General features: G+C 43.7%; 1 protein-coding gene across 2 annotated transcripts in view; it reads right to left on the bottom strand.

The window, feature by feature from the left end:
- Window positions 1–15967, bottom strand: part of MBOAT1 (membrane bound O-acyltransferase domain containing 1) — a 30499-nt gene extending 14532 nt beyond the window's left edge. The window contains exons 1-4 of one of the 2 annotated variants that reach the window (XM_053396771.1): window positions 15819–15967; window positions 2037–2182; window positions 1580–1657; window positions 582–677 (exon numbers count right to left, since the gene is read on the bottom strand). In XM_053396771.1, the coding sequence (XP_053252746.1) occupies window positions 582–677; window positions 1580–1657; window positions 2037–2182; window positions 15819–15908 (410 nt within the window). In that variant the 5' untranslated portion in view covers window positions 15909–15967. The remainder of the gene's footprint in view (window positions 1–581; window positions 678–1579; window positions 1658–2036; window positions 2183–15818) is intronic. The other variant, XM_053396772.1, reaches the window with a different exon arrangement.
- Between the last annotated feature and the right edge of the window lie 10986 nt (window positions 15968–26953).

The following is a 26953-nucleotide window of genomic DNA, read 5'->3' as shown; positions in this document are numbered from 1 at the left end:
GCTTGACCAATTATTTTCAATATGATGCCTAACCTATTTCTACCTCTGCCCAAGTAAGTTCATTTAAATCTTTTGGACTTAAATGGGGTTTGATATGTCCCAAGTGAACTGCTACAGCAAGATGGCAGAATAATAAAAGCAGTACAAGATTGTCTTGTCCACAAGAATAACTGTCACACATTGAAACACATTGGACCTCTTATACACCTCAGTAAATGTCCATGTTGTGAATTGGGGGGGGGGGGCAGTTAACCTGTATGCCTGAGTCACCCTTCTAATTCCTGGATCCAGCAAGGATGCAATTGCTGGAATAGCCAGGCCAGCTTCTTGGTGAGATCATGGTGAGTGTGGGCCGTTAACGTAACAAAGAAAGTGATTTCTATGTATTATTGAATACAAACATTTTAATATTACAAATTATTTCCTCTTTCTTCCATATCCCTGCTCCCTTATGTTTTTAAGACTGTAAAGCCTGCAGGCAGGGATTGTTTTGCTTTAATTAATCTGGGAAGATTTTTGGTTGAAGAGGGGCCTGCAAATACTCTAAATAAAAGAAATAAATAACATTTATCACTACTTACCCAGAGAAATCTGTAGTGAGAATACCATAGTGGAATATGTATATCCGGCTAATGTGGCATAATGTGAGATATCCCATAGCTACCATAAAAGAGTACCTATAATCATAGACATTTAATACACAAAACGTAAGTCTTACCAAGAACAACTGTAATAAAAAAAAACCCTCAAAACAACTGACTCCCAAACCAACATGTTGATTCTGGCACATCAAGGGGTTTGGGACTTTAAAGCTTAATATGTAGCATCAAAAGGTTGTCTAACTAACTCTTGCAAGTCCATATCACTTTCCTAGAACTTCCTACCCACTAAGTACATCCAAATGATGATTACTGGTCTCCCATGCATAGCAATATATTTGTCCCCAGTCATATCAGAAAAAACAGTCCTGCCTTCATGCCATATTGCAGACATTTTAAAAAAAACCTCCAATTTTTTTAAAAAAACTGTCAATATAGAAGAAAGCTGATGTTAATGACAGCAAAAGGAGCCACTGACGCTTGTACTCAAATGACTTCTCTAGACTGGAACTAGAGATCAGAACAACCAAACAAAATGGTAAGCCATTGACTTAATTGATCTTTTAAAAACACCCACTCTCACACACGTTTTTTGAAATCTAAAACACTGGCAAGGATACGGACAAGAACATAAATTGTCATCATATGTAAGGTTCTTTAAAGGCTTCCGTGGCTCAGAGATAGTATGCCTTTCATTGGACAGAACACTTATTTATTTTATTTATTACACACACACACACACACACACACACACACCCCAGAACTGCTTGCTTGAACCAGGGACAGCGGAATGGGAATGAACGTGAAGAAAGGCAAAGCAAATCTTTTGGTGCAAAGAGTTCCACAATCTGGGTGCTGCCACGCCACTATCAGCTAACTGCACATCAGCTCCAATGAAAGGAGGTGGGGAAAAAGACACAGTTATAATAAAAAAAAGGATAACCTAAAACACGTTACTTACGGTAGCCATGAAACCTCACCTGTGAATGTTGGGAATGCTGGCCACATTCAGGATGCTGTAGCTTATCATCACTAGCATGAAAATATGGATGGAGTACCTTAAAAACAAGAAAACAAGTTTCATATTCAAAGATTAATGATGGATACCAAGGGAGGGCAAAAACCTTTTATAAAGTAAATAAGCAATATAGAACGATAGAGCAAACACAAACTCCACTCTCCTCCAACCCTGCATTCTACAACTGCCTAACTAGATCCCTTTTCAAGTTACGGTATTTGTTCCCAAATCACTGAGTTTTTGGATACATCTCTCTCTAAAGCACTACTTGGTGATAAAACAATTTCAAATTTGTTTCAGGAGTTCCCATAGTTGCTCAACAGCATGCCTTAAAGCACGGAGAGTGTACATCTCTCTCCACGACTCCATCATCATCATCTTTGTTGCAATTATTAGTTATTTAGACAGCAATTACTCACCAACCAAAGCAGAAAACAGCAAAATATACTCCAAATATGGTGGCAAATGCGTGACGAACAGCAGAACTGGCATGGCTGGGACTTAAGTACAAGCGAAACCAAAAGGCGGCCAAGAGTGCAAAGAGCTGACAAGCAACAAAATTGACCTAAGGAAACATGAAAACAGATTGCAATTGACTTTTGTTTGTCAGCATGCTCCTCACCACCAAGAAAGATCTCTTGGGTACAATCCTGGACAAGTCGTCGCGTATTTTCCCCGCACAACTTAGCACTGCACTTTAAAGAATGGGTGCGGAAGTAATTTGGAGCTGCTTCCTCAAAAATATTCAAAAGACACCTAAAGCTCCCAGTAGGATATTTCAGAGAAAGAGGTTTCAGACCTTCCCATTTTATTTCAGGTGAAAAGAGCCTCTTCATAATTTGAGCTAGATCTAGGCTACATTACAGTGGTACCTTGGTTTACAACCATAATCCGTTCCAGAAGTCCATTTGTAAACCAAAACAAGTTGTAACCCAAGGCGCGCTTTCGCCAATGGGGCCTCCAAAAACAATTGGTTTGTAATAAAAAAAATTGGGTTGCAATCCAAAAAAAGGTTGCAAACCGGGACCGGCACTTCCAGGTTTGACATGCTTGTAATCCAAAACGTATGCAAACCAAGGTACCACTGTGGTTGAATACAGATCTCAATGAAAAGAATGGTAAAGGAGTGGAACCATCATAGGCGTGTCTTATCAGAAGTCAATCTCACTGAATTCAAGGGAGCTTTTCCCAGGGACTTGTGAATAGGACCAGGTAAGTGAATATGTGTGTGGTAGTTCATTATTAGTCTGGATCCAGCAAATTGTTTTCAGGGATATGCCCAGGGTGTTTTTTATATCTACACCCAAAAATGTAAAACATGAATGTGACAGATGTGTGTCTTGTACTGGAATACTTGATTAGGTCCGGCTCCCTGTCAAGTATATACTCAGTGGTGGCAAATCCAGGTTTTTCTTGCATAATTCATGAAACTGCCCAGCGAGCAAGCCAATAGCAAAACAAGTTTGCTATGGCTAGTTATCCATATCTCCTGCAGTTGTTGTTTTTTAACTGGTGCATTTAGGACAAAGCACATTAAGGCAAATTCACAGGCACACTTAATGAAAAACCTAATTTACCACATAGAATTGCTCCCTTTCAAGAGTAAGAAAATGTCCAAAGGTGGAAATTTATTAACAGGAAAGCCTCAAAAGAGAATTACAAACAAGTTCTCAAGAAAGTTTGCAATTTAACAGAGAAGTCATGGAAATCAGAGAAATATACATGTGCATTGGGAAAAGGAAGAGTGTTGCTTGTAGGAACTTAAATGGCAAGGGAGAAAATTGGATAGTTCCCTAGATGTCCACATAAGAAATCAACAGGAGTACATTGTGGCTTCTTGTGAGACCAAAAACTGTAGAAGACAAAATTCATATTCCAAAGGAGCAGAATTTCTTGTAATGGGTGCATGTACACCTGCATACTTTCGTGGCATACTTGATACGTCATGGTATACTTAATTTCTTCTATATATATAGAATACCAGTGGGTCATGTTAAGCTAAACCCACTAAATGTTTACTATAGGAATATGCTAGGATGAGCTACTTCTGCTATCAAGGCGTTGTGATTCTTAAGTTGTCTACATAAAATGAAGCAGATTGATATTTCAGAAAAGGTTTCAAATCAGGACCGCCCCCATCAAATGCTATTGGCCTACAACTCCCCTTGCCTGGGGCTGATGGGAGTTAGAATCCATATCTGGCTTATAATAGTCTGCTGAAAGAAAGACAACATCCATATAAATACTGTAAGTTATTTTGTACAGCACATATGTGTTTGTTTGTTTGTTTGTTTGTTTGTTTGTTTTAAAAGCAGGAGTATTATTTTAAAATGGAAAATTACAGTCTTCCAAGGAGGGCATAAAAATATGCACACACATTAGTTTGAAACAATTACACTTTGTAGTCATCTTTCTTAATTTCATGCATGAGCTCTCACATGGTAAATCTGACTGTGTTGTGGACTGAAGTCTTGCTTCCAGCAGTAAGTTCTGCTTCTCTCCCAATTTAAAAAACCTTCTGAGATCTAAACTCAAAAATTCAAAACAGATGTTCTTGGGGGATTACCATGATGAAACAGCTGAAGGAATAATCACTAGCAGCCCTGGCAGAGAAACTGCAGAACAGATGACAGAGTCCTTAGTCAACAAAAAAAATAAAGAGGAAAATCCTTAGTCAACAACGGTGTGAAAAGGAGAAATGTTTAAAAGTAAATCTGAAGAATTAAGTGTTACAATGTATGTTTGTTGACTCTGATACCGTAATCATTTCTACTCAGTTTTTTTTTAATGACTGAATGAATGAGTGGCTTTGATCCAGATGCAATTTTATTTGCTTCAAAAAAAAGTCACACTGAGCTGCCATTTCTTTGAATGTCGCCCAAGAGTTTCTGAAGTGTTCGGCTATGAGCAACAAAGTTCTGCCACTATTCCACTGGATGGAAATTGCAGAATGCACGAAGCAGTATACATTTCCTACAAGGGAGACACAAAACTCTTGATTCCTGAGTATGCAAAAGCTGTCCAATAGTATGTGTGGGCTGCTCCTTCTCCTTCCTCTCTCTCAAGTTTTGGGAGAGCTTGCTCCAAATCAATTTCAGTTTGAGGTGCGCAGGTAGAGAATCATGACACTTGAACCCCAGAAAATCGGGATTCTAAAATGCACAGGAAGCTTCCATTAAAAGAGGAGGCTCCTTGCTTCACCCAACCATCGTCTAACCTGTGCAGGGCAATGAGAATGACAAGGAGGGACAGAGTTAGCCATGCTCATCCCCACAGCACCCCACTCTCCCAGTCACACAATTACACAGTGTCCGAATGCCTGAAGGAGACTCCAGCTTGGCCCAAAGTTTCTATTTTCTGAAGTATCACACATTATTCAATATTAACCAACATACTGCCCCAGGAAAAGCGTTTTCCTGCAGGGGAGGTGTTTTCATTTTGGCCCACAAACCAGATCCAGTTCCCACCCCTGACTTATAGGAAGTAAATGGAGCATTTCTGCAGTTTCTGCAGCCTGCCCTTACTTTGCTTGTAGGCAATCTTGTTTGCGTTAACAACTGTTACTGCAATGTCATTGTGGTGTCTGGCACATAGCAACCAAAATAAACAGGAGGAAATGCATAGTATAATTTTATATAATGAATAATTTTAAATGAGAGACTAGAGATAAAAGGGGAGTTGTTTCAGAAACCCTATAATTTATACACTGAAAATGATGGAATAGAGGATTATTTCTATGGTTATGACTTTATTTGATTGTGTAATGCCAGTATGGGTCAGAATGGAAACTTTCATGAAAGGATAATATTTGGTGTACTGATTGATAAAACACGCGGCAAACTTAGAATCATAGAATCATAGAGTTGGAAGAGACCACAAGGGCCATCGAGTCCAACCCCCTGCCAAGCAAGAAACACCATCAGAGCACTCCTGACATATGGTTGTCAAGCCTCTGCTTAAAGACCTCCAAAGAAGGAGATTCCACCACACTCCTTGGCAGCAAATTCCACTGTCGAACAGCTCTTACTGTCAGGAAGTTCTTCCTAATATTTAGGTGGAATCTTCTTTCTTGTAGTTTGCATCCATTGCTCCATGTCCGCTTCTCTGGAGCAGCAGAAAACAACCTTTCTCCCTCCTCCATGTGACATCCTTTTATATATTTGAACATGGCTGTCATATTACCCCTTAACCTCCTCTTCTCCAGGCTAAAGATGCCCAGCTCCCTTAGCCGTTCCTCATAAGGCATCGTTTCCAGGCCTTTGACCATTCTGGTTGCCCTCCTCTGGACACGTTCCAGTTTGTCAGTGCCCTTCTTGAACTGTGGTGCCCAGAACTGGACACAGTACTCCAGGTGAGGTCTGACCAGAGCAGAATACAGTGGCACTATTACTTCCCTTGATCTAGATGCTATACTCCTATTGATGCAGCCCAGAATTGCATTGGCTTTTTTAGCTGCCGCGTCACACTGTTGGCTCATGTCAAGTTTGTGGTCAACCAAGACTCCTAGATCCTTTTCACATGTACTGCTCTCAAGCCAGGTGTCACCCATCTTGTATTTGTGCCTCTCATTTTTTTTGCCCAAGTGCAATACTTTACATTTCTCCCTGTTAAAATTTATCTTGCTTGTTTTGGCCCAGTTCTCTAATCTGTCAAGGTCATTTTGAAGTGTGATCCTGTCCTCTGGGGTGTTAGCCACCCCTTCCAGTTTGGTGTCATCTGCAAATTTGATCAGGATGCCCTTGAGTCCATCATCCAAGTCGTTGATAAAGATGTTGAATAAGACCGGGCCCAAGACAGAACCCTGTGGCACCCCACTAGTCACTCTTCTCCAGGATGAAGAGGAACCATTGATGAGCACCCTTTGGGTTCGGTCAGTCAGCCAGTTACAAATCCACTGAGTGGTAGCATAGTCAAGACCACATTTTACCAGCTTCTTTACAAGAATATCATGGGGCACCTTGTCAAATGCCTTGCTGAGATCAAGGTAGGCTACATCCACTGCGTTCCCTTCATCTACCAGGCTTGTAATTCTGTCAAAAAAACGAGATCAGGTTAGTCTGACATGACTTATTTTTCAGAAATCCATGCTGACTATTGGTGATCGCAGCATTCCTTTCTAGGTGCTCACAGACTGTTTGCTTAATGATCTGCTCCAGAATCTTCCCTGGTATTGATGTCAGACTGACTGGGCGGTAATTATTTGGGTCCTCTCTTTTCCCCTTTTTGAAAATAGGGACAACATTTGCCCTCCTCCAGTCTGCCGGGACTTCGCCTGTTCTCCAGGAATTCTCAAAGATGACTGCCAGTGGTTCTGAAATCACATCTGCCAGTTCTTTTAATACTCTTGGATGCAGTTCATCTGGCCCTGGAGACTTGAATACATCTAAACTAGCCAAGTATTCTTGTACTATCTCCTTAGTTATTCTGGGCTGTGTTTCCTCTGCTGAATCATTTGCTCCAAATTCTTCAGGTCAGGCATTGTTTTCTTTATCGGAGAAGACTGAGGCAAAGAAGGCATTGAGGAGTTCAGCCCTTTCTGTGTCCCCTGTTTGCATTTCACCATCTTCTCCTCTGAGTGACCCCACTGTTTCTTTGTTCTTCCTTTTGCTACGAACATACCCATAAAAGCCTTTTTTGTCGCTTTTAACCTCTCTAGCAAGCCTGAGTTCATTCTGTGCTTTAGCTTTTCTGACTTTGTGTCTACACGTGCTGGCTATTTGTTTGAATTCCTCTTTGGTGGTTTCCCCCCTTTTCCATTTTTTGTACACATCCTTTTTTAATCCTAACTCGGTTAAAAGTTCTTTAGATAGCCACCCTGGCTTTTTTAGGCACCTTCCATGTTTCCGTCTCATTGGTATTGCCTGAAGTTGTGCTTTTACTATCTCCCTCTTAACAAACTCCCAGCCATCATGAACTCCCTTTCCTTTTAGTATTACTGTCCATGGGATCTCACCCAGCACTTCCCTAAGTTTTATGAAGTCGGCTTTCTTAAAGTCAAGAAATTGAGTCCTAGTATGCTTGGCTGCTCCTTTCCACTGTATAGTAAACTTCAGAAGAGCATGATCACTCGCGCCTAATGATCCTTCCACTTCTACCCCACTAACCAGGTCATCAACATTGGTTAGGACCAGATCTAAAATGGCTGTTCCTCTTGTTGCTTCTCCCACTTTCTGGACAACGAAGTTGTCTGCAAGGCCAGTGAGGAATCTGTTTGACCTTATGCTCTTGGCTGAGTTTGACATCCAACAAATATCCGGGTAATTGAAGTCCCCCATTACTACTATCTCCCTTCCTTTTGCATGCTTGGCCATCTGTTCCAGGAAGGCATCATCTATGTCCTCCGTTTGGCTTGGGGATCTATAGTAAACTCCCACAATGAGGTCACTGTTATTCTTCTCTCCCTTAATTTTGACCCAAATGCTCTCACTTTGGCTTTGAGGTTCTAAATCTTGGATCTCTTCACAGGTATAGACATCCCTGACATATAACACCACTCCTCCTCCTTTCTTGTCTGGTCTGTTTCTCTGAAATAGATTGTATCCCTCCATTATTACATTCCAATCGTGGGACTTATCCCACCAGGTTTCAGTGATGCCTATTATGTCATATTTAGTTTGCTGTACCAAGAGCTGAAGCTCATCTTGTTTATTTCCCATGCTTTGCGCATTAGTGTACAGACATTGAAGTCCATTAATCATTCCCCCGTGTCTCTTATTTAAGGATTTTTTCCTCCCACCACTAGGTCTGCGTGCTGTTTGCTCCATTTGGTCTATGACATTTGGATGATCATCTTCATCAATTGATAGACTCCTACCTTCAGGAGCACTGTCTCCCTCCCCCACATTAGTCAGTTTAAAGCCCTCCTGATGAGGTTTCTGAGATTTTTGGCAAAAACATTCCTCCCAACCGTTGTGAGGTGCAGCCCATCGCTTGCCAGAAGTCCATCTTCAAGAAACTGCAGTCCGTGATCTAAGAATCCAAACTGTTCCTGTTTACACCATTTGCGAAGCCAGCTGTTCACTTCCACTATTTTTCCCTCTCTCCCTGGGCCACGTCGTTCAACTGGGAGGACAGATGAGATGACAATTTGTGCATTTAATTGCTTCAATTTCCTGCCCAGAGCCTCGTAGTCTCTTTTGATCTTCTGGAGGCTATTGCTTGCAGTGTCATTGGTTCCCACATGAACCAAGAGGAAGGAGTATTTGTCAGTGGGTTTTATGATTCCTTGCAGTCGTTCAGTTACATCTTGGATCTTAGCCCTGGGGAGACAGCACACTTCCCGAGACATCTTGTCAGGCCCACAGATCACTGCTTCTGTTCCCCTCAGTAGGGAATCCTCTATCACCACTACACGCCTCCTTTTAGGTTTGGTCGGGGTTCTTCCGTGAGCTGTCCGTTCCAAGGTCGCCTGCACATTCCCTGAGGACTGACTTTGCTGCTCGTCTTCATATACCTGATTGACTGTAATGAGGGAGAGATCCTCAAATGGAGTCTGCTCTTCGTCTTCCATGCTAGGGGAGAGGACCTCAAAGCGATTGTGTATTTCTAAACAATCAGAGCGAACCCTGGGCCTCCTACTTCTTTGAGTCACGTTTCTCCATATATCTGGCTCCTGTGTTGGTGAACTAGCCTCCTTCTCAGGGGAGTCCCCTGTCTCCTCCTTGGTGGAGACGGTGTGCTCTGTTGCTTCCAAGAAGAGCTCCAGCTCTCTAATTCTTTGGAGCGTAGCTACACGTTCCTCCAGTTGCTGGACTTTGTCTTCTAAGAGGGCAATCAACATGCAATTGCTGCAGGTAAAGCTGCCTGCAACCTTTGGCAAGATGGCAAACATTGCGCAGGAACTGCAGGCAACTGCAGCTGTTCCCTCACCCTCCATCTTGAGAACGTGTCGTTGGGGGTGGCTACAGCGGTCCTCCATCATAAAAAGCGTGAAGACAGGACAGATAACTCCCCCCAAAAAAAACCTAGGTCTCCCCCAACCAACGTTTGAGACTAGCTCCCCTAAATCTAAAAGATGGATCAAACTGAGTGTGCCGCTAGGCGAGCGCTGCTGCCCTGCAAGCTCTGATAAGCTCCTCCCACAGCTAATCACCTGCCTCAACAGAAACCCTGCCCCCTCTGACCCTTGCACAGGGAGAGCAGCTAATCAGCTACAAAGAAACACACACACAAGAAAACCCTTTTTGCTCCTTCTTCAGCTGCTGCCCTGCAAGCTCTTGAAGCACCTAAGCACCAAACTTGTACGTATAATGGAATTATGTTTCTGTAAGAAAATATGTGGTATGGGAACAGCTCTGGGCTACTTCATGATGAAGGACTGAGGGGAGAAATGTGTTTGTTTTCTCACTAAATGAAAACTCATTTTTTTCCTGGGCAAATAAGAAGGCAGCACCTTTTGGCAAACAAATGTTCAGTAAGCTTAGGCACAGACATGTTTGCATTCTGTTATGACAATACTGATAGAATTGTTATGAGCTTGTGGGTGCTAGACACTCCTAAATTCCTGAAACAAGCAGGTGTTAGAATTTAATCAAGGATCCAGGTGTTTAAACTCTGGGTATCAGACCCGTGTATGTATTAATCCAGACCCGTCTGTATTAGGCTGTGTGCTAGACACTCCTAATAATTTAATTAAGCCAAGTGTTAAAGGTTAATTAAGCTAGGCTAAACTTCCTGGATTGATCTGATAGCCTGGGAATGGGCCATTAAGAACAAAGGATCCAGGGACTCTGCATGAGATGGCAAATTGATGAGACCCCACCCTCCCTCAACAGATAAAGCCAGAGTTTAGAGAGATTAGAGTGAGAGTTGCCGCAATGTGAACTAGAGCGAAAGAGGCAAAGCATGATGCTTGATTTCTTCTTGAGCCCTGTCCTAAGCTGTGCCTATGGGAGAAACAAGACGTTCTTGGAGTGCTGATGCTATGAGCCCCTCCAACATAAACTCAGGTTGTAAGGTAAAGGGACCCCTGACCATTAGGTCCAGTCGTGGCCGACTCTGGGGTTGCAGCGCTCATCTCGCTTTATTGGCTGAGGGAGCCGGCGTACAGCTTCCGGGTCATGTGGCCAGCATGACTAAGCCGCTTCTGGCTAACCAGAGCAGCGCACGGAAACGCCATTTACCTTCCCACCGGAGCGGTTCCTATTTATCTACTTGCACTTTGACGTGCTTTTGAACTGCTAGGTTAGCAGGAGCAGGGACCAAGCAACGGGAGCTCACCCTGTCACGGGGATTCGAACCGCTGACCTTCCGATCAGCATGTCCTAGGCTCTGTGGTTTAACCCACAGCGCCACCCGCGTCCCTAAACTCAGGTTGTATATATGTGTAAAAAAAAACAAAAAACCTCCATATATAATAAAGACACCACAGCCTCCAGTGTGCCTCATTCCCAAAGAAAACATGGATCCTGGATGAGCGTCTGGAACCCCTAGAATCTCACGCCACTCAGATTGGGGTGGCCTGCAGCAGTATTGAACTAGACTTTGCCACTCTCCTTCCTGACAGTCAGGGTGGAGTTGCCAAGCCCTGTGGTGCATTCCAAAGGCAAAGCACTTGACCTTCAGAGGCAGTTAAAAATCTCTGTGCAACAGTCATGCTGCGGAGGTGGTTGAACTTGACTCTGCTTCCAGGAAGAAAGAAAGGAATGTCAGGGGGGAAAGTCAACAGGGTGAGAGTTACACCAATGAATGTTTCTTTCAATCCGTCCTGTTGACTTTTTTCAATGTCTGCATCATCCTATATTCTACATTCGCTTTACTCTTCTGCAGCAGCCCTTATTGAACTCAGTGATTAAAGAAAGGAGATGCAAATTCACAGAATTCATGTGAAATAAAAAAATTAAATTTGACATGTATTTTGTTGGTACTATCTACAGAAGCATGGTTCCCATTTCTTATGTGTGTTATACATGCAAGTCATCCACAGTAGGGCAGTTCTAAAGGCTGCTAAGCACACATATATTTGCTCAAGCAACCCCCAGCTAGGTTATTGACCCCTTTAAGATATGGTGCTTACTGTCAGTGGTTGATTTCACTTAGATTCTAATACTTATTTTATGTGTTTTTAGCATTTTAGAGTTTTATTCTGGAATCTGCTTTGGGATCCGTGGATGGTAAACATTCCAGAAATGTTTTTAATATAAACGAATTCTAATTCCAGTGCAAGACAAACTGCAGTAGCCTTATAATAAATAGTTTAAGAAGTGAATAAATTAAACTCTCCACCCCACATGAAATGAAAATCCTCTTGGCCCCGCCCCTTTATTCAATAAATCCACCAGTAAACGTGTGAACATTACAAGGAATTGTTTTCAGAAAGAAGCTGACAAACATGCCCCTTATTACCCAATTCCTCAAACCCCCAAATCTTCCCTTCCCTCAGCTACATGCATATAGCTTCAACCTTCACTTAAGACAGGCAAACTAAACAACAAACAGAGATTCAGGTATATACGCACTCCCCCCCCCCAGCGATTGCAAGATTGCATCATTATTTTCTTCCACACTAAGCGGATTGAGGCAAATATCACACACAATTAATTTCTGTTTTCAGCTCCCTTTTTCTATTTAAGTTTTAAAAAGCAAGCAAACCTCAAACAGTAGACCCTGCAAAACTAAAACCAACTCATCCTTGTTCCAGAGAGTCCTTTTTTGTGCTGCTTTTAAAACCTAGTACAATAAATCCTTTGCTGCCTGGTTTATCCCTCAGCACAATCTGTAAGTGGAGCCCATTTTTTCCCCAGTTAGTGGAACAAATAGTATCACCACCACAAGCTTCCTTATTGCTGAGGGAATACAGAAAGGGCAGCAAGTTCATGGCTGCCTCAGAAAAATCTAACAAGGAAAGACCAATCACACTCGCTGCCAGGAAAAGAGCAAGCCTCCCACAAGCCTTGAAAGAAAATACATCACCACTGAGATGCACATCCCATGTTATAGTTGTATTGCCCTCCCACCGCCACCCAAGTACATCTGGCACACGAGATTTTGTGCTACCACAATATGTTATTCTTATTCATTTCAAAAGTTCCTATCCCAACAATTTCTGCAAAGAGACTCCAGGTGACTAACAAACAGTGAGAAAAACAAAACGAACAGAATCACCTAAAAATACTTCAATATATACATTCAACAGGATCCACTTAACAAATTCCAGCAGCACTGAAACAATATGGAACTAAGCCAACAAAAAGTACACAACCAAAGGCCTTTTAAAAACGTCAGGTCTTCACCAACCGCCTGAAGCAGCATAGTGACAGGGCATTTCAATAAGGTGGGTGCCGCAAAAGGCCTCTTAGTTAATACCAGACTTTGCTGCTGTGGCAAAGAGATGTCCAGCAGGGCCCCCAATGATTACTGTCATGTAAAGGATGAACATAAGTTTAGTGGCCTAGATTAAACCCAATCACACTAAAAACTTGTATAACAATTCTGGGACAAATTGATCACGAGGGGGCCCAAGGTCAACAAACCAGCCTTGATATATAAAATATTCTTAAGATATTTAGTTCAATACCTGCAGCAATAAAAGATTATTCTTCTCAAGACCTAACTGCTGTTGTGCCGTTGGGTTGTGGCATACCTGCCACCGTGTTAGCCAAGGTGAAACTATTGTGCCACACTCACTAGTATGGACTATAGCACTAATGAAGGTATCCAGGCCTCCGTGGTAAACTTTTGAGCTGAGGAGCAAGAAATAGTACAGTTCAAGTGAGTCAGGCAGGTTCTATAATCAAACCTATAGGCATTCCTTTCTATAAGCACCACAAACTCTTCACTGCCACAGGTTGCCTACCCATGTGTTAACACAGTGACATAGACAAGTGGTTTGTTTGATTTACCAAGTGCAGAAACAACACAGTAAACAACCGTATCTATATTACATCGAAATTGTCTTATTAGCTGAAATGTTTATAGCAAAGCAAACTGAATTAAGGCACGTGAAGAACTTTGGGCACTCTATTGCCAAAGCCAGCTCAAAAGTTACAATTGCTGGGAGTAAGCCTAACTCAGTGGGATTATGTCTGAGTGAACATAAATAAAATCAGACTCTAAAGCTGACATCCTGTCTGGCAAGAGTATTAATGACTACTCACTATTTCAGATCTGAATTCCTGAAATTAGATTCCAGTTCCACCAATGTTAAGGTGGAGACTGTATTGTCTTTAAAAAACAACAACAACCTGTAAGCAGGTCAAGATGAATTCAAGGAATGGACAAATAATAATAAAGACAAACAAAAACAAACTGATTCATGCACACACTCTGAAACTGTACTAGTGTTTTCTCAATCCAAAAGCCACTTGCTCAGCTGTAGCACTTCCGGCTGTTTTCTACACAGATGCTTAAGGTTTTTTGGGGTTTTTTTAAACAGTTTGTGAACTGCAGCTTTAATGAGACCTTATATACAAAGGCAAGGTGCTTATGCACATCTACCTGGGAATATACCCTCTTCCATAGCAGTGGGACTGATTTCAGTGCCAACCCAGATTTCGCTGCCTGAGGACATGATCCACCACCCCAAATGCCACTAACAGAAGCTACTCCAACTGGCAGTTCAGTCTTACTTCAACGCTGGTGACAGGACAGCACACTCTCCCACACCTAACTAGCAGGCAGGTTTGCACAGCTCTGTACTCCAACATCTTGCTTGCTGTCACCCACTCACCGCCCACCAGCACCTGTGTCCTGAGGCAGCAGTCACGTTCTGCCTAACAGTAGGGATGACTCTGCTTAATAAGCACATCTTAATCAAGGATCCGCATGCACAATGGGAAGGAGGTGATTTTCAGGAATGAGAAGCGTCCCTGCAATGCATCTAAACCTTGACAGTGTTAAGTTGTGGGTGAACATATCAGACGACACACCAATTCTTCAAACAGCTCTTGTTTATTCACAGGCCAGAACAGAACAGAACTGAAGGGTTCAGTCAGCCTGCTTATATAGAACTCCAGTACAACGTAACTGTAACAATTTTCTAAAACTATCCAATCACTGAACGTCACTTTCGATCCCTTATTTGCATAACTATCTACAGTATCCCCCTGCTGGCCCAGGGTGAGAACTTCAGTACATAAAACCCAGCATGTCCTCCTAACCCATAAGGTGATGGCTCCATACAAGGGACAGGTGATATTATGATTGTCAGCCTCATCTATGCACGTGGTGCTTCACAGAGCAACAAGACAAATCTCTGGCCCAAGGAGCTCACCTTCTGAACATATAACAAAGGGAAGGGCGGGTTGTAGAAGCAGGGAAGGAAGGTGGCGTGATGTAAACATAAGAAGATAGCATCTTCATTTCAAAGACGGGCTTAGTTTCAATTTAGTTGCCGTGGGAAACCTTCCACAACAATACTTTCTTTTTTTGATTGCTACTTCCTGTTCATTTAGGCTGCTGCTTCCTGCGCATGTAAGCATCAAGGGCACACTGCATCACTTGCACCTAGTGACTGAGATTAAGTACTAGTCAAACCACACACCCCATCATGCTTTCTTACACAGCCTAGTATCTGTCAAGTTTTTCCAAAGGTGACCAATCTTTAATACCACATTAGGAAGAAAAAAAATCACAAGAACAGGCAAGTCTCACAGGTCTCCTGACTTTAAGCTCCTGTCTTCTGGGAGAGGCACTTGACAAGCGGTACACCTAATGACAGAAAATTGGAAGTGTTTTTGCAAATCAACCAAACCCAACTCTTCCTGCTTTATCATTTCTGCCGGGTGTGTGTGTGTAAAAAAGCTAAGGTAAATCGGTGCCATAGATATGACTCACCTTAGGTTTACCTGTGACTCAGTTTGGGGTCCCAACCCATTCGATGAAACCCAATATCGCCATAAGGCACACCGATTGCTACCATGCAAATAAAGCCACAGTTCTGAAACCTGCGCGCTTCCAAGCTATTGCGGGTGCAATCCTACGCTCGCTTATTTGGAAATAAACCCCGTTAAGCTCAGTAGGAGTAAACATGCACAAAGACTGGGCTTTTCGTTCTTTATCATTCTCCCACAGAAAATCACCCTTCGTAGACGGGGGGGGGGGGGGGAGAAACAGACGCGATCAATAGGGGGGGGGGAGTCCTGTTCGGTCAATTTCTCTTTTGAATGAGAAACAACCACCCGGATTTCCACCACGTGCCACAATCCCCAAGAATCGCGAGCTGCTCCTTTGCCTGCTTGCAAACCTCTCCGAGTTCCCCTCACCTGGTCCAGCGGGATGCCCAAGAAGTCACTCAGCGGGTGCAAAAGGGTGGACCCCGTGGTCCTATAAGGGATCCGGGCCGCCTCTGCCATCGCGCATCCCGGCTCGCCTGCAGCCTCTTCCCTCCCTCCGGCGCCCCGCCTGCCCTCGCTCGCGGCACTGGCGCGCTGCGCTCCCTCCCTCCCCGGGCGCAGACACCCATCCCAGACACGTGCGCCTCGGGCCAATGCAGGCGCTGGCGGGCCGAGGCTCCGCCTTTCGCGCGGCCTCTTCCTCTTCTTCCCGGTCTGCCGCGAAAACAGCCGCTCTCGCCCGAGGAGGGGAGAAGAAGAAGAAGACGACGGGGACTGGGCGGCCGGGCGGGGCTCTGGCTCCTTCCCAGCCCCTCGAGCCCGGCGCTCGCCTTGCTCCTCGGGCCGCGCCCGGCTGGCTGGAGCTGGGCGGCCGCCGCCGCCGCCGCCTTTGCGCGGCACAAGGCGTTCCTCTTCTCTGTCCCTTGTCGGTCTCGCTGCGAGGCAGGACCTGTTTTGCTTGCCGGGGGCTGGTTTCGACGCTGAATCCTTCGAGGGCTGCCCTCGAACTCTCAGTCAGCTCTCCAGATCCGGCTTGGTGGCGCTTTGGCACTCTTCGCATGCTCCAAAGCAACCTCCTCCTCCTTCTCGCTTTGGTTTTGGAGGAGCCCTGCTGGACCAGACTAAAATCCCGTTGAGGCCAGCATCCTTTTGCCGTGGTGGCCAAGCAGGTGCCTATGGGATGCCATGGGGGGTAGGGGGACAGTTGCCCCCCCTTAAGTAAATTAATAAAAATAGGTTCTGCTCCCAATAACATAAAGCCTGACCCCACCCCCCAGATAAATCCAGGTTATGCCCGTGTGTGATGCTCACAAGCAGGGAATTTGCTCAGTAGCTTTCTCCAGACTTGGGAGTCTCCCAGTATGCAGAGGCATACTGTCTCCAACAGTAGAGCTAGAATATAGCCATTGTGGCTGGAAGCCTCCATAACAACGACAATTTATTATTTTTACCCCACCCACCTGGCTGGGTTTCCCCAGCTACTCTGTGTGGCTTCCAACAAAATATTCAAAATACAATAAATCATATTCAAACATTAAAAACCTCCCTAAAGAGGGCTGCCATGAATTTGTCTAACTTTTTTAAGGCCATCCAAGTTGGTGGCCATAACTACAATAGTATTGCATTGTTGGAAGGGACCTTGAGGGTCATCTAGTCCAACCCCCTACAATGCAGGAATCTCAACTAAAGCATCCATGACAGATGGCCATTGCAACTTCTGCTTAAAAACAAATTCCATAGTTTAACTATGCACTATGTGAAGAAGTACTGAATTTCCCAACATTCACGTTCATTAGAGGGCCCGGAGTTTTCGTTTTATGAAAAAGGAAGAAAAACTTTTTCTTATTCCTATCTCCGCACCCCATGTTTAAATCTGTACACTTCTGTCACGCCCTCCCCCTTACTTGCTTTCTTTTCTTAATTAAAATCCTCAAATTTTGTAACCTTTCCTGTTGGAGGATGTTTCTTCATACAGTTATTTCCTCATAGTTGTTATTTTCAGTCTGTGAATAAGTTGCAGAGTTAAGGTTTGGCAAGGCTTGGGTCCAGGTCAAACCTTAGTTCTCATCCCTCATGCATCAAATAATAGTAAACAGGATCTTTGAGCATGTGCAAAGTATTTCTGTCTCTCCACTAAACAGCCACACTGCTGGGATCTCTCCCACTACCCACTGAACTAAGAATGAAATCTGGGCTACTAGACACACTTGAACTTCAGCCCCTTTTATTGCAGACTTTGAAATTTTATTTTAAAGGTTAAAGTGGCAACTGCAAGAGAAGGCTGCTTCCCAGTTCTGTCACTTTCCCTGTTAGGCTTCTTGTCTCACTCCAGTTCTGTACAAAGCAGAATTGTAATTTAATTTAATGTCAGCTTTTGCTGGAAGCTGTCAGGCAGAATAATTCTGTCCCACCCCCCTCAGGATGATTCCAGTTTGCAAAACCTGAAGGCAGAAAGGGTTCTATTGACAACAACGTTGACGGGGTGCCCAGTGACATGCCCTCTTGACTCCTGCCCTTTGTAGCTGACCAAAGCTAGCTAGGGTTTCTCAGACTATCTCAGCTTCATAGAATATAGTGGAAGTTCATATTACACACACAAAAAACAGATTCATTAGGTTCAAGGCAGCATACAATACAAGTTCTGCCTTGATGCCAAGTCAATTCAGTAAGGAAGTGGAGTGGGATTTCTTGCAGATGCAAACCTGGAGGCTAAGCATGTTTGATTACTTAACATACTCTAAATAATGCTATTTTTTTTGTTTATTCCTCAAGATGTACTGTTAACATTTTTTTATTGCAACAAACAAATTATTTGCTTGGTATAGTTACTATTACAAATATAAGGTAAACTGAGCCTCTTGGGCTTGCCGATTGGAAGGTCGGCGTTTCGAATCCCCGCAATGGGGTGAGCTCCCATTGCTGTGTCCCAGCTTCTGCCAACCTAGTAATTCAAAAGCACACCAGTGCAAGTAGATAACTAGGTACTTAAATAGGTACTTAACTGTCCAGGGGTCCTTTACCTTTTTACTTTATTACAAATATATGTAAACTTCTTGTTCCTTTATTTAGTATACATTTCCTTATTATTCCTTGTATACGTTTTCTCTTATTTAATTTGCTTCTTAATTTTCAATGGCATGCTGCCATATGTGTAATTTTATTGACCCATAAAAATTTGTTTGTTTGTTTTCAAAAGAGTGCATTTTTTGAACGTATAGTCCAAGGTGGATTGGCCAAGAGGAAACGTGGCTTTGGGGCTACAAAAAGTTACTCATCCCACATGTCAAAGCCATCCTTCAGATTGCATCTGAAAATACACTGTAAGCCTGTGCAAATCTTTCAGCAAAGGCAAAATATATTCATTATGGCACAAGCCTGTTAATAAGCAGGCTGCTGAACCACCTGGAACTTTCTGGATGCCTTTCAAACATACCCTGTTTACAATAATTGGCCTGTACATTGTCCAAGTGTATATAACTAGTGAGAGAAAATAAAAATAAAAAATTCCTTCCATTAGCACCTTAGAGACCAACTAAGTTGGTTATTGGTATGAGCTTTCTTTAAAGTAACTAGTGAGGTCATTCTTCTGAAGAAGAGGACCAGGCCAGCTCCTACACCAAACAAATCAGACTTGGTGGAAAGTGATTTGTGCCAGTGTGGTGTAGTGGTTAAGAGCGGTAGACTCGTAATCTGGTGAACCGGGTTCGATTCCCTGCTCCTCCACATGCAGCTGCTGGGTGACCTTGGGCCAGTCACACTTCTTTGAAGTCTCTCAGCCCACTCACCTTACAGAGTGTTTGTTGTGGGGGAGGAAGGGAAAGGAGAATGTTAGCTGCTTTGAGACTCCTTAAAGGGAGTGATAAAGCGGGATATCAAATCCAAACTCTTCTTCTCTTGTGAAAGGATGGATCTAAAACGGGGGATGCCGAGGTGGTACTCTCTAGGTGTTGTAGGATGTGTAAGTCCCATCAGGCCAGTCAGTCTGCTCTATGGTCAGGGAGGATGAGAGCTGGAGCTCAGTGCCATTTGGAGAGACAACTGTGTCTACCTGTGACCAAAGAGTATACTCATGCTGCAAACCTGATCCTTACAGGGCAGGACAACCTCTGTTACTGCTGTCATCAGTTTACCTGGATTAAGCTTTGTGGTATTAACTTTCATCCATCCTCATTATGGGCTTCAGGCACTTGTTAGTACTTGTTCATTTGGATCCAGTGAAAAGCAGAAACAGCCTGCATACACACTATACTTTTAAAGCACATTTCCTTCCTCAAAGAATTCTGGACACTGTAGTTTGTTAAGGTTGGTGGGGAGTATAACTCTTGAGAACTTGAATGGGTAAACTCTTGAGGGGTGAACTACAGTCTCTAGAAGTACTTGAGGCAGTATGTGTGTGTGCGCGCGCACGCTTTATGGTGTGTACAAAACCTCGGAGTTCCGAGTCACATTACATCATACCTCTGGAGTCCTCCAATATATACATAAATGCATGCACTCAGGCTGCTTAAAAAAGAAAAGAAAAGCAAAAGAGAATACAAAACAAGTGGTGCCCTGTAACAAAATGTTGCAGTGTTAAGTTCTTCCATTCAGATCAGAACTCCATTCTCTCCTTGCTTCCTACTCTCCCTGCCCCAACTGCCAGCCGGCATTCCAAATTATCACGTATCAACCCAAGCTACGGGAAGTGATTTGCAGGTGTTTTCACCTGACAACTGTAACGTGTATGCCCTGGGCCTTTGAATGTTTTTCTAAAGGTGTTCTGAGCAATTTGCTTCTGAAAGAGCAATTGCTTTTTGAAATGTATCTGAATGTATTCTAAAGCAATTACGACTGACTCAATTGCACTTTTAGAAATTGCAAAAGTTCCTTTACACAGGTGTGTGTTGTGTTGCATGTCTTTCTCTGCGCGTGTATCTCTCTTTTAGGGGGAATCACCTGTGAAGCTGCGACCCCTGCTGGTGGATGTGTAGAACATCTATGCGTTTGTTTCAAAATGTAAAATGGAAGCTATCAATGTGCCCTAAGTGGATTGAGATATGACCGCTTCTTGAATAGGGTAGTTGTTACATTTTAAGACAAATGGCCAAACAACTACTTTCTTTCCCACACCACTGAACTTCTTCTAAATTTTACACACACACACACACACACACACACTATGAGTACAGTGGCACCTTGGGTTAAGTACTTAATTCGTTCTGGAGGTCCGTTCTTAACCTGAAACTGTTCTTAACCTGAAGCACCACTTTAACTAATGGGGCCTCCCGCTGCCGCCGTGCCACCACCGCGCGATTTCTGTTCTCATCCTGAAGCAAAGTTCTTAACCCGAGGTACTATTTCTGGGTTAGCGGCGTCTGTAACCTGAAGCGTATGTAAGCCGAGGTACCACTGTACTAGTTTACAGCACTATTTAACTTTTTTGGGAGCAAAATAAACTAATCTACCAGTGAAGGCAACTGTCCTTTTCATCAAATTAATCATTACACTTCCTGCAGTTTTGCATACTCAAACCACACCAATCAAAGATGATTCTTTAGGACAGGAATGGTTCAAATCTTTTTGTCTGAGGGCCACATTGACCAATGGTCCATCTTCCAGGGGCCACATGTAAAAGTAGAACATGGCCTAATAGTAGAAGGGGACGCTGCCAGCCATTAATGTTTTTAAAAAGGAAACATTTGGGTGGGGTGCCACAAAGCACTTTGGGCTGCACAGAATCACATCTGGGGAATTGTGGAAATGGGGGGGGGAGAGAAATTACCTGTTTTAAAATGGGCAAACTTTGGGGGGGCTTTGAGGTAGCACAAAAACTTTGGGCATCACAGTATTACAGCAGGGAACTTATAAAGCGGTTGGTAACCAAGTCATAGCTGTCAACTTACAGATTTGAAAATAAGGGACTAGCAGCCTTGAAAATAAGGGACCAGCAGCCAAAATAAGGGACCTGCGGCCTCACCTGTTCCAGGCACTCCAGTCTTCCTGTCCTCCTGCAGTCTGGTCAAACTCATGCTGGGTAGCTTTGAGAACACTGTCCAACCAACTTTGTAACCAGAGGTTAAACTGAATAGAATCTGAATCACATGCACTACAAGGCCTATGCAGCCTCAACTTAAGATGGCTCCCCGGCCTGGCTTTGCACTGCAAAGTTTGCAGCAGCATGTGCAACAAAATGGCATCCAGCATTCAAAAACCCTCTCAGCTTGCATTAACTAGCCACACACAAGGCATGCAAGCTCCATCCCCCAGTCGTTCTTAGACTTCTTATTGGGTGAGCAACACAGCCAAGCAACACAGTTGGAGCCTCCCTCCTCCCTGGCCGGCAGGGTGGGAGGGAGAGGAGCTGCTTCCTTTGAAATTTAAGGGACATCATTTAAGGGACATCCATCAATAAGGGACAGCAGCGGGACATGGCGCTGGAATAAGGGACTGTCCCTTCAAATAAGGGACTCTTGACAGCTATGAACCAAGTGTATGTGTAGGTAGGCAGGCAGGCAGGCAGAAAGACAGACAGCGCCCCCCCCTCTCTCTCTCTCACACACACACACACGCAAAAAAGGTTTTTGGCATCTTGACATCCCATATGGAGACAGAAGCAGTCAGAACAAAATTACATTTATTCCTCCCCCGCTGCATGCTTTTAAAAACAAATGGGGGGGTCTTAAGGCATCACAAATTCTTGGGGTGGGGGCTGCATGAAGTTCTGAGGCCACAGGTTAGCCACCTCTCCTCTAGAAGTATCCTGCATTTCTGGAAGCAGTTTCCTGGGTTATTTCCCCCCCGGCCCCTTTAGTGTAACGTGGCACTTATTTTATAAAGTTTCATAAGTCTTTTTTGTTACCATTTGCATTGGGGCAGAAGAGCTGCTCGCTGAAATTTGTTTCTTTTATCTTATCTTTGAAAAAGGCCACTCTTTCCTCCCATGTGTGCCATTCACTACGACAGAACTTTTAAGATTTTTTTTCCCTTCTGTAGTGTCAATAACAAAGCAATATGGGCACTTTTTTTAAAAAAGCAAAAGAGGATTGTATAAACATGAATGTGGAATGACAATCAGAAGAACTTTTACAGCCTCTGTTTTGTAACCATGGGGTTATCTCTGTGTGAAACTGATAATGAACTGGATCTGTGCGTTTTGTTTTTTAGCTTGTCTTTGCTGTGTGTTGGGCAAAAACTAGAGAGACCTGGATTTAAATCCACACTCAGCTATTAAGCTACGTGGGTGACTTAGGAATGGTTGGAATTGTTTATCCTAGTTTACCTCATAGGGTTATTGTGAAGATAAATGGGGTTGTGGAAGAGAACCACGTACATTGCCAAATGCTCCTTAGTACCTATCATCTAAGTTGCAGCATCCTTGTGTGGGGTTTGTATATGGGTAGTGGTGTACTGGGGCTTGGTCATTGTATTCCTTTGCAAAGCCTTCTATCACTTAGGGTGTCTTAGGGACCTCCTGAACCCTTTCATCCCAGTGCAATCATTGAGATTATCTGCAGGAGCAGTTGGGCATACCCTGAGCAGGTGAGACTCATCTGACAGTAACAAGAAATTGGGCCTTTAGTGTCATCAGCCCAGTCAGTGGCATGTGGTGAAATTTTAGTAGGGGAACAGTTGGGGCCAGAGGCTCCCGCTTATGAGGGCGATGTTGTATGTCTGAGCATTGCGCCTTCCTCCCTAAGCTGGGCAGAAGCTTCCTAGGCTTTGCAAAAGAGTTGCCAGGGGAACATTTAGTGGACTAGGATAGTCCCCCTAGTCCATTGACTGCAGACCACTGGGCCCAGTCCAGTGGAATGCTCTGCCAATAGAGATTTAGCAGCACTTTCTGTGTTAACCTTTGAAAACCTTCTGAAAACTTTGCTGCTAAGCTTATGCAGGCAATTAAGAAAACATCTTTCTGTAACAGTTGATGATCTCTAATTTAAATTGGACTTTGATGTCTTCTGTGATATAGCCATATACAGTGCTTTTTTCTGGGGGGGAAGCAGGGGTATGCATACCCCTAAACATTTGGTGAATCTTCGTACTTTTGTCCATTTACTGTATTTATTTCCTCATTTTGAACTATAAAATGGTGGTTTTCTTGAGTCAAAATGAGAGTACCCCTAAACATATATAAATCTGTTTATAAATAAATGGTGATATAGGTACCACAGAGTAGCTATCTCCCCCCCCCATTACTCTCTGTTGAACAAAATGGGAAGGAATTTCCTTCTGCTGGTTCTGATGTCAGTGTAAAGTTGCACCATCAACAGGGTGTGGCCTGAGTGAGGACAGGGCATTAAATGTGTCCTATGCTGGGACCCTAGGGACACGGGTGGTGCTGTGGGTTAAACCACAGAGCCTGGGACTTGCCGATCAGAAGGTCGGCGGTTCGAATCCCCATGACGGGGTGAGCTCTCGTTGCTCTGCCCCAGCTCCTGCCAACCTAGCAGTTCGAAAGCACATCAAAGTGCAAGTAGATAAATAGGTACCCCTCCGTCGGGAAGGTAAATGGCATTTTCGTGCGCTGCTCTGGTTTGCCAGAAGCGGCTTAGTCATGCTGGCCACATGACCCAAAAGCTGTACTCTGGCTCCTTCGGCCAATAAAGCGAGATGAGCGCCGCAACCCCAGAGTCGGCCACGACAGGACCTAATTGTCAGGGGTCCCTTTACTTTACCTTTATGCTGGGACCCCACCCTCTTGTTTACAATGCCATCCTGCTAGTGAATTTTCAGCAATTCAGCAGCTGTATGGGTAGAGTGTTGTGTAGGCATACCTAGGAAGCTGAATCCCATGTAGTACAGCAGTGGTATTTGTGCCACAGCAAATAGGCAAAGGTGAAGGTAAAGGATGCCTGGATGGTTAAGTCCATTTAAAGGTGACTATGGGGTGTGGCGCTCATCTCACTTTCAGACTGAGGGAGCTGGTGTTTGTCCACAGATAGCTTTCCAGGTCATGTGACCAGCACTACTAAAATGGTTCTAGTGCAATGGGACACTGTGACGAGTGCCAGAGTGCATGGAAAAGAGGTTTACCTTCCCACTGCAGCGGTACCTATTTACCTATTTGCACTGGTGTGTTTTTGAACTGTTAGGTTGGCAGAAGCTGGGACAGTGCAGTGGGAGCTCCCTCCGGATTTGAACCACCAACCTTCTGATCAACAAGCCCAAGAGGCTCAGTGGTTTAGACCACAGCGCCACCCGCGTCCCTTGCCGCAGCCAATAGTGCATATCTTCAATATAGGATAACAGCCTTATTTGTAAGTCAATGTGGTTTCCTAATTAGATTTGAACAACTGTTTATGAACTACGAAGAGACATAAATGGGAAATTTGATTTAGCTCAATAATTTAAATAGGCCTTTGTTTCCTCGCTGATTTCAGTTGTCTTGATTTAAATCAACCCACTTTGCTTTCAGTATGTATTGTTTTCAGTTTCTTATAAGCTACACTGGAGAAGTTAAGTCAAAAAGTAAATGACCAATATTTCAATTAAATAAATGTGGCAAACTTTTCAATTTCAGGAAATACGCCCAAAGTTGCACAAGCGAAATCTATTTGCAAAAGCTAAAGAAATAGTTAGCTGATAAAAGTCTTACCAGAAATAGGAAGCCAGTGCTTAACAGGAAGTCATTAGCCCTTCCACTTTCAAGGAGAAAAGAATAAAAATTGAAAGGGAATAACCCACTTTTATAGTAACAGATGGACTAGTGCCTTTGCCAAAAGTAGGATTGAGGGTTTTTTTTCTTAATCCCAGTTTAATTTGCTACATACATTCCAGTTAACCTACATTCCATTCGTTAGATAGGAAGCTGCAAATTTGCTTTAGTGACATCCTATACACAGTTTCTTTCTGCAGAAACTAGCAAAAGGGAGAATTCAAAATGAGCTCTATTATTTATTTCATATGTTCAATGCCCTATAGAAAAATCTTAAGGTGATTTACAGTAAAAAAAAGAAAGAAAGAAACAGTGTAGATATCAAAAATTACAAAAGGAAATTAAGATTACAACAAGGCCTTATGGAACAATAAAAACAAACCCCAGCCTCCCCAACACTTCAGTATAATCACCATTAATCATTCTGGCTGCTTCTGTTCTTGATAGATAATATCTTGAGGAAATGCTGTTGACCGGTGCTCTTAAAATTCTTTGCTGCTTTAAAAGACATTGTTTGGGCTACAAATGTGCTATGGATATACATCACACACAATGCCTGAAGAAGAGTTCTGTGAAATTCTCTAAGATTTTCTTAAGATTATTATTTATAAAATACCTCAACGTACATCTTACAAAGAAACATAAGTAAACAAGGCAGGTCACAAGGAGCTTACAGTGTGAGAGCCAGTGTGGCGTAGTGGTTAAGAGTGGTAGTCTCGTAACCTGGGGAACCGGGTTCGCATCTCCGCTCCTCCACATGCAGCTGCTGGGTGACCTTGGGCCAGTCACACTTCTTTGAAGTCTCTCAGCCCCACTCACCTCACAGAGTGTTTGTTGTGGGGGAGGAAGGGAAAGGAGATTGTTAGCCGCTTTGAGACTCCTGAAGGGGAGTGAAAGGCGGGATATCAAATCCAAACTCTTCTCTCTTCTTCTTCTAAATGAGAATCATGGAAGTAAAAGCAGAGGGAATAAAAGGCAACAAATTCCCAAAAGAAGGGAAGACTGGAAGCTGAGTAAAAGGTAGCATAGAATTAATGTGACAAACAAAATTACACTTATTTGAGCTAAGTGTGAGTGGTAGAGCAACATACGGTGAGCAGGCATCTACTTGTACAACAGGGCTTCTCCTTCTTTTCCTACCTCCTTCAGCCTCCCATGTGCCCCCTAAATCAGCTCTAGGGGGTTGAGGAACCCTCCAGAGCAGACTTTCTGGGCATGTCAGGGGCCCCACTGCACACATGGATTTAGGAAGAAAGGGCGCTTCTTTATGCTGAGTCAGACCATTGGTCCACCTAGCTCACTAATGCCCACCTTCATTGGTTGCAGCTTTCCAGGATTTTAGACCAAAGACTCTCCAAGCCCTACCCAGAGATGCCAGGGATTAAATCTGGGACCTGAACACATAGCAGATGGTCTATTATCCCTGAGTCATGACATTCCCCCTTTCCACTGTGCAACCCTGGATGTTGACCTATGGCTTTGATCAAATGTTTTGAAAAGATCTGAAGGCTGAGAGAGAGTGATTGAAATAATTAAGACTTTTATCCAAGGGGCAGAGAGGGAGAGGTACATTTTCACATTGTACAGGGAGAAGCTGTGATCTGGTGGCAGGTTGGGTGGGAGAAGCAGAGGCAGAGAGGCAGGCGAGAGAGAAAAATCAAAGCCAGAGTTTCATGGCTGATCAAAAGAAGGGATGGCAATGCTGTCATTTCATAAGGTAAAGGTAGAGGGACCCCTGACCATTAGGTCCAGTCGTGGCCGACTCTGGGGTTGCAGCGCTCATCTCGCTTTATTGGCCAAGGGAGCCGGTGTACAGCTTCCGGGTCATGTGGCCAGCATGACTAAGCCGCTTCTGGCGAACCAGAGCAGCGCACGGAAACGCTGTTTACCTTCCCAACGGAGGGGTACCTATTTATCTACTTGCACTTTG

The sequence above is a fragment of the Podarcis raffonei genome, chromosome 7 (assembly GCF_027172205.1).
Source record: "Podarcis raffonei isolate rPodRaf1 chromosome 7, rPodRaf1.pri, whole genome shotgun sequence".
Classification (NCBI taxonomy): Eukaryota; Metazoa; Chordata; class Lepidosauria; order Squamata; family Lacertidae; genus Podarcis; species Podarcis raffonei.
Note: the sequence above shows the minus strand (reverse complement) of the source record. Positions and strands in the feature narration are given on the sequence as shown.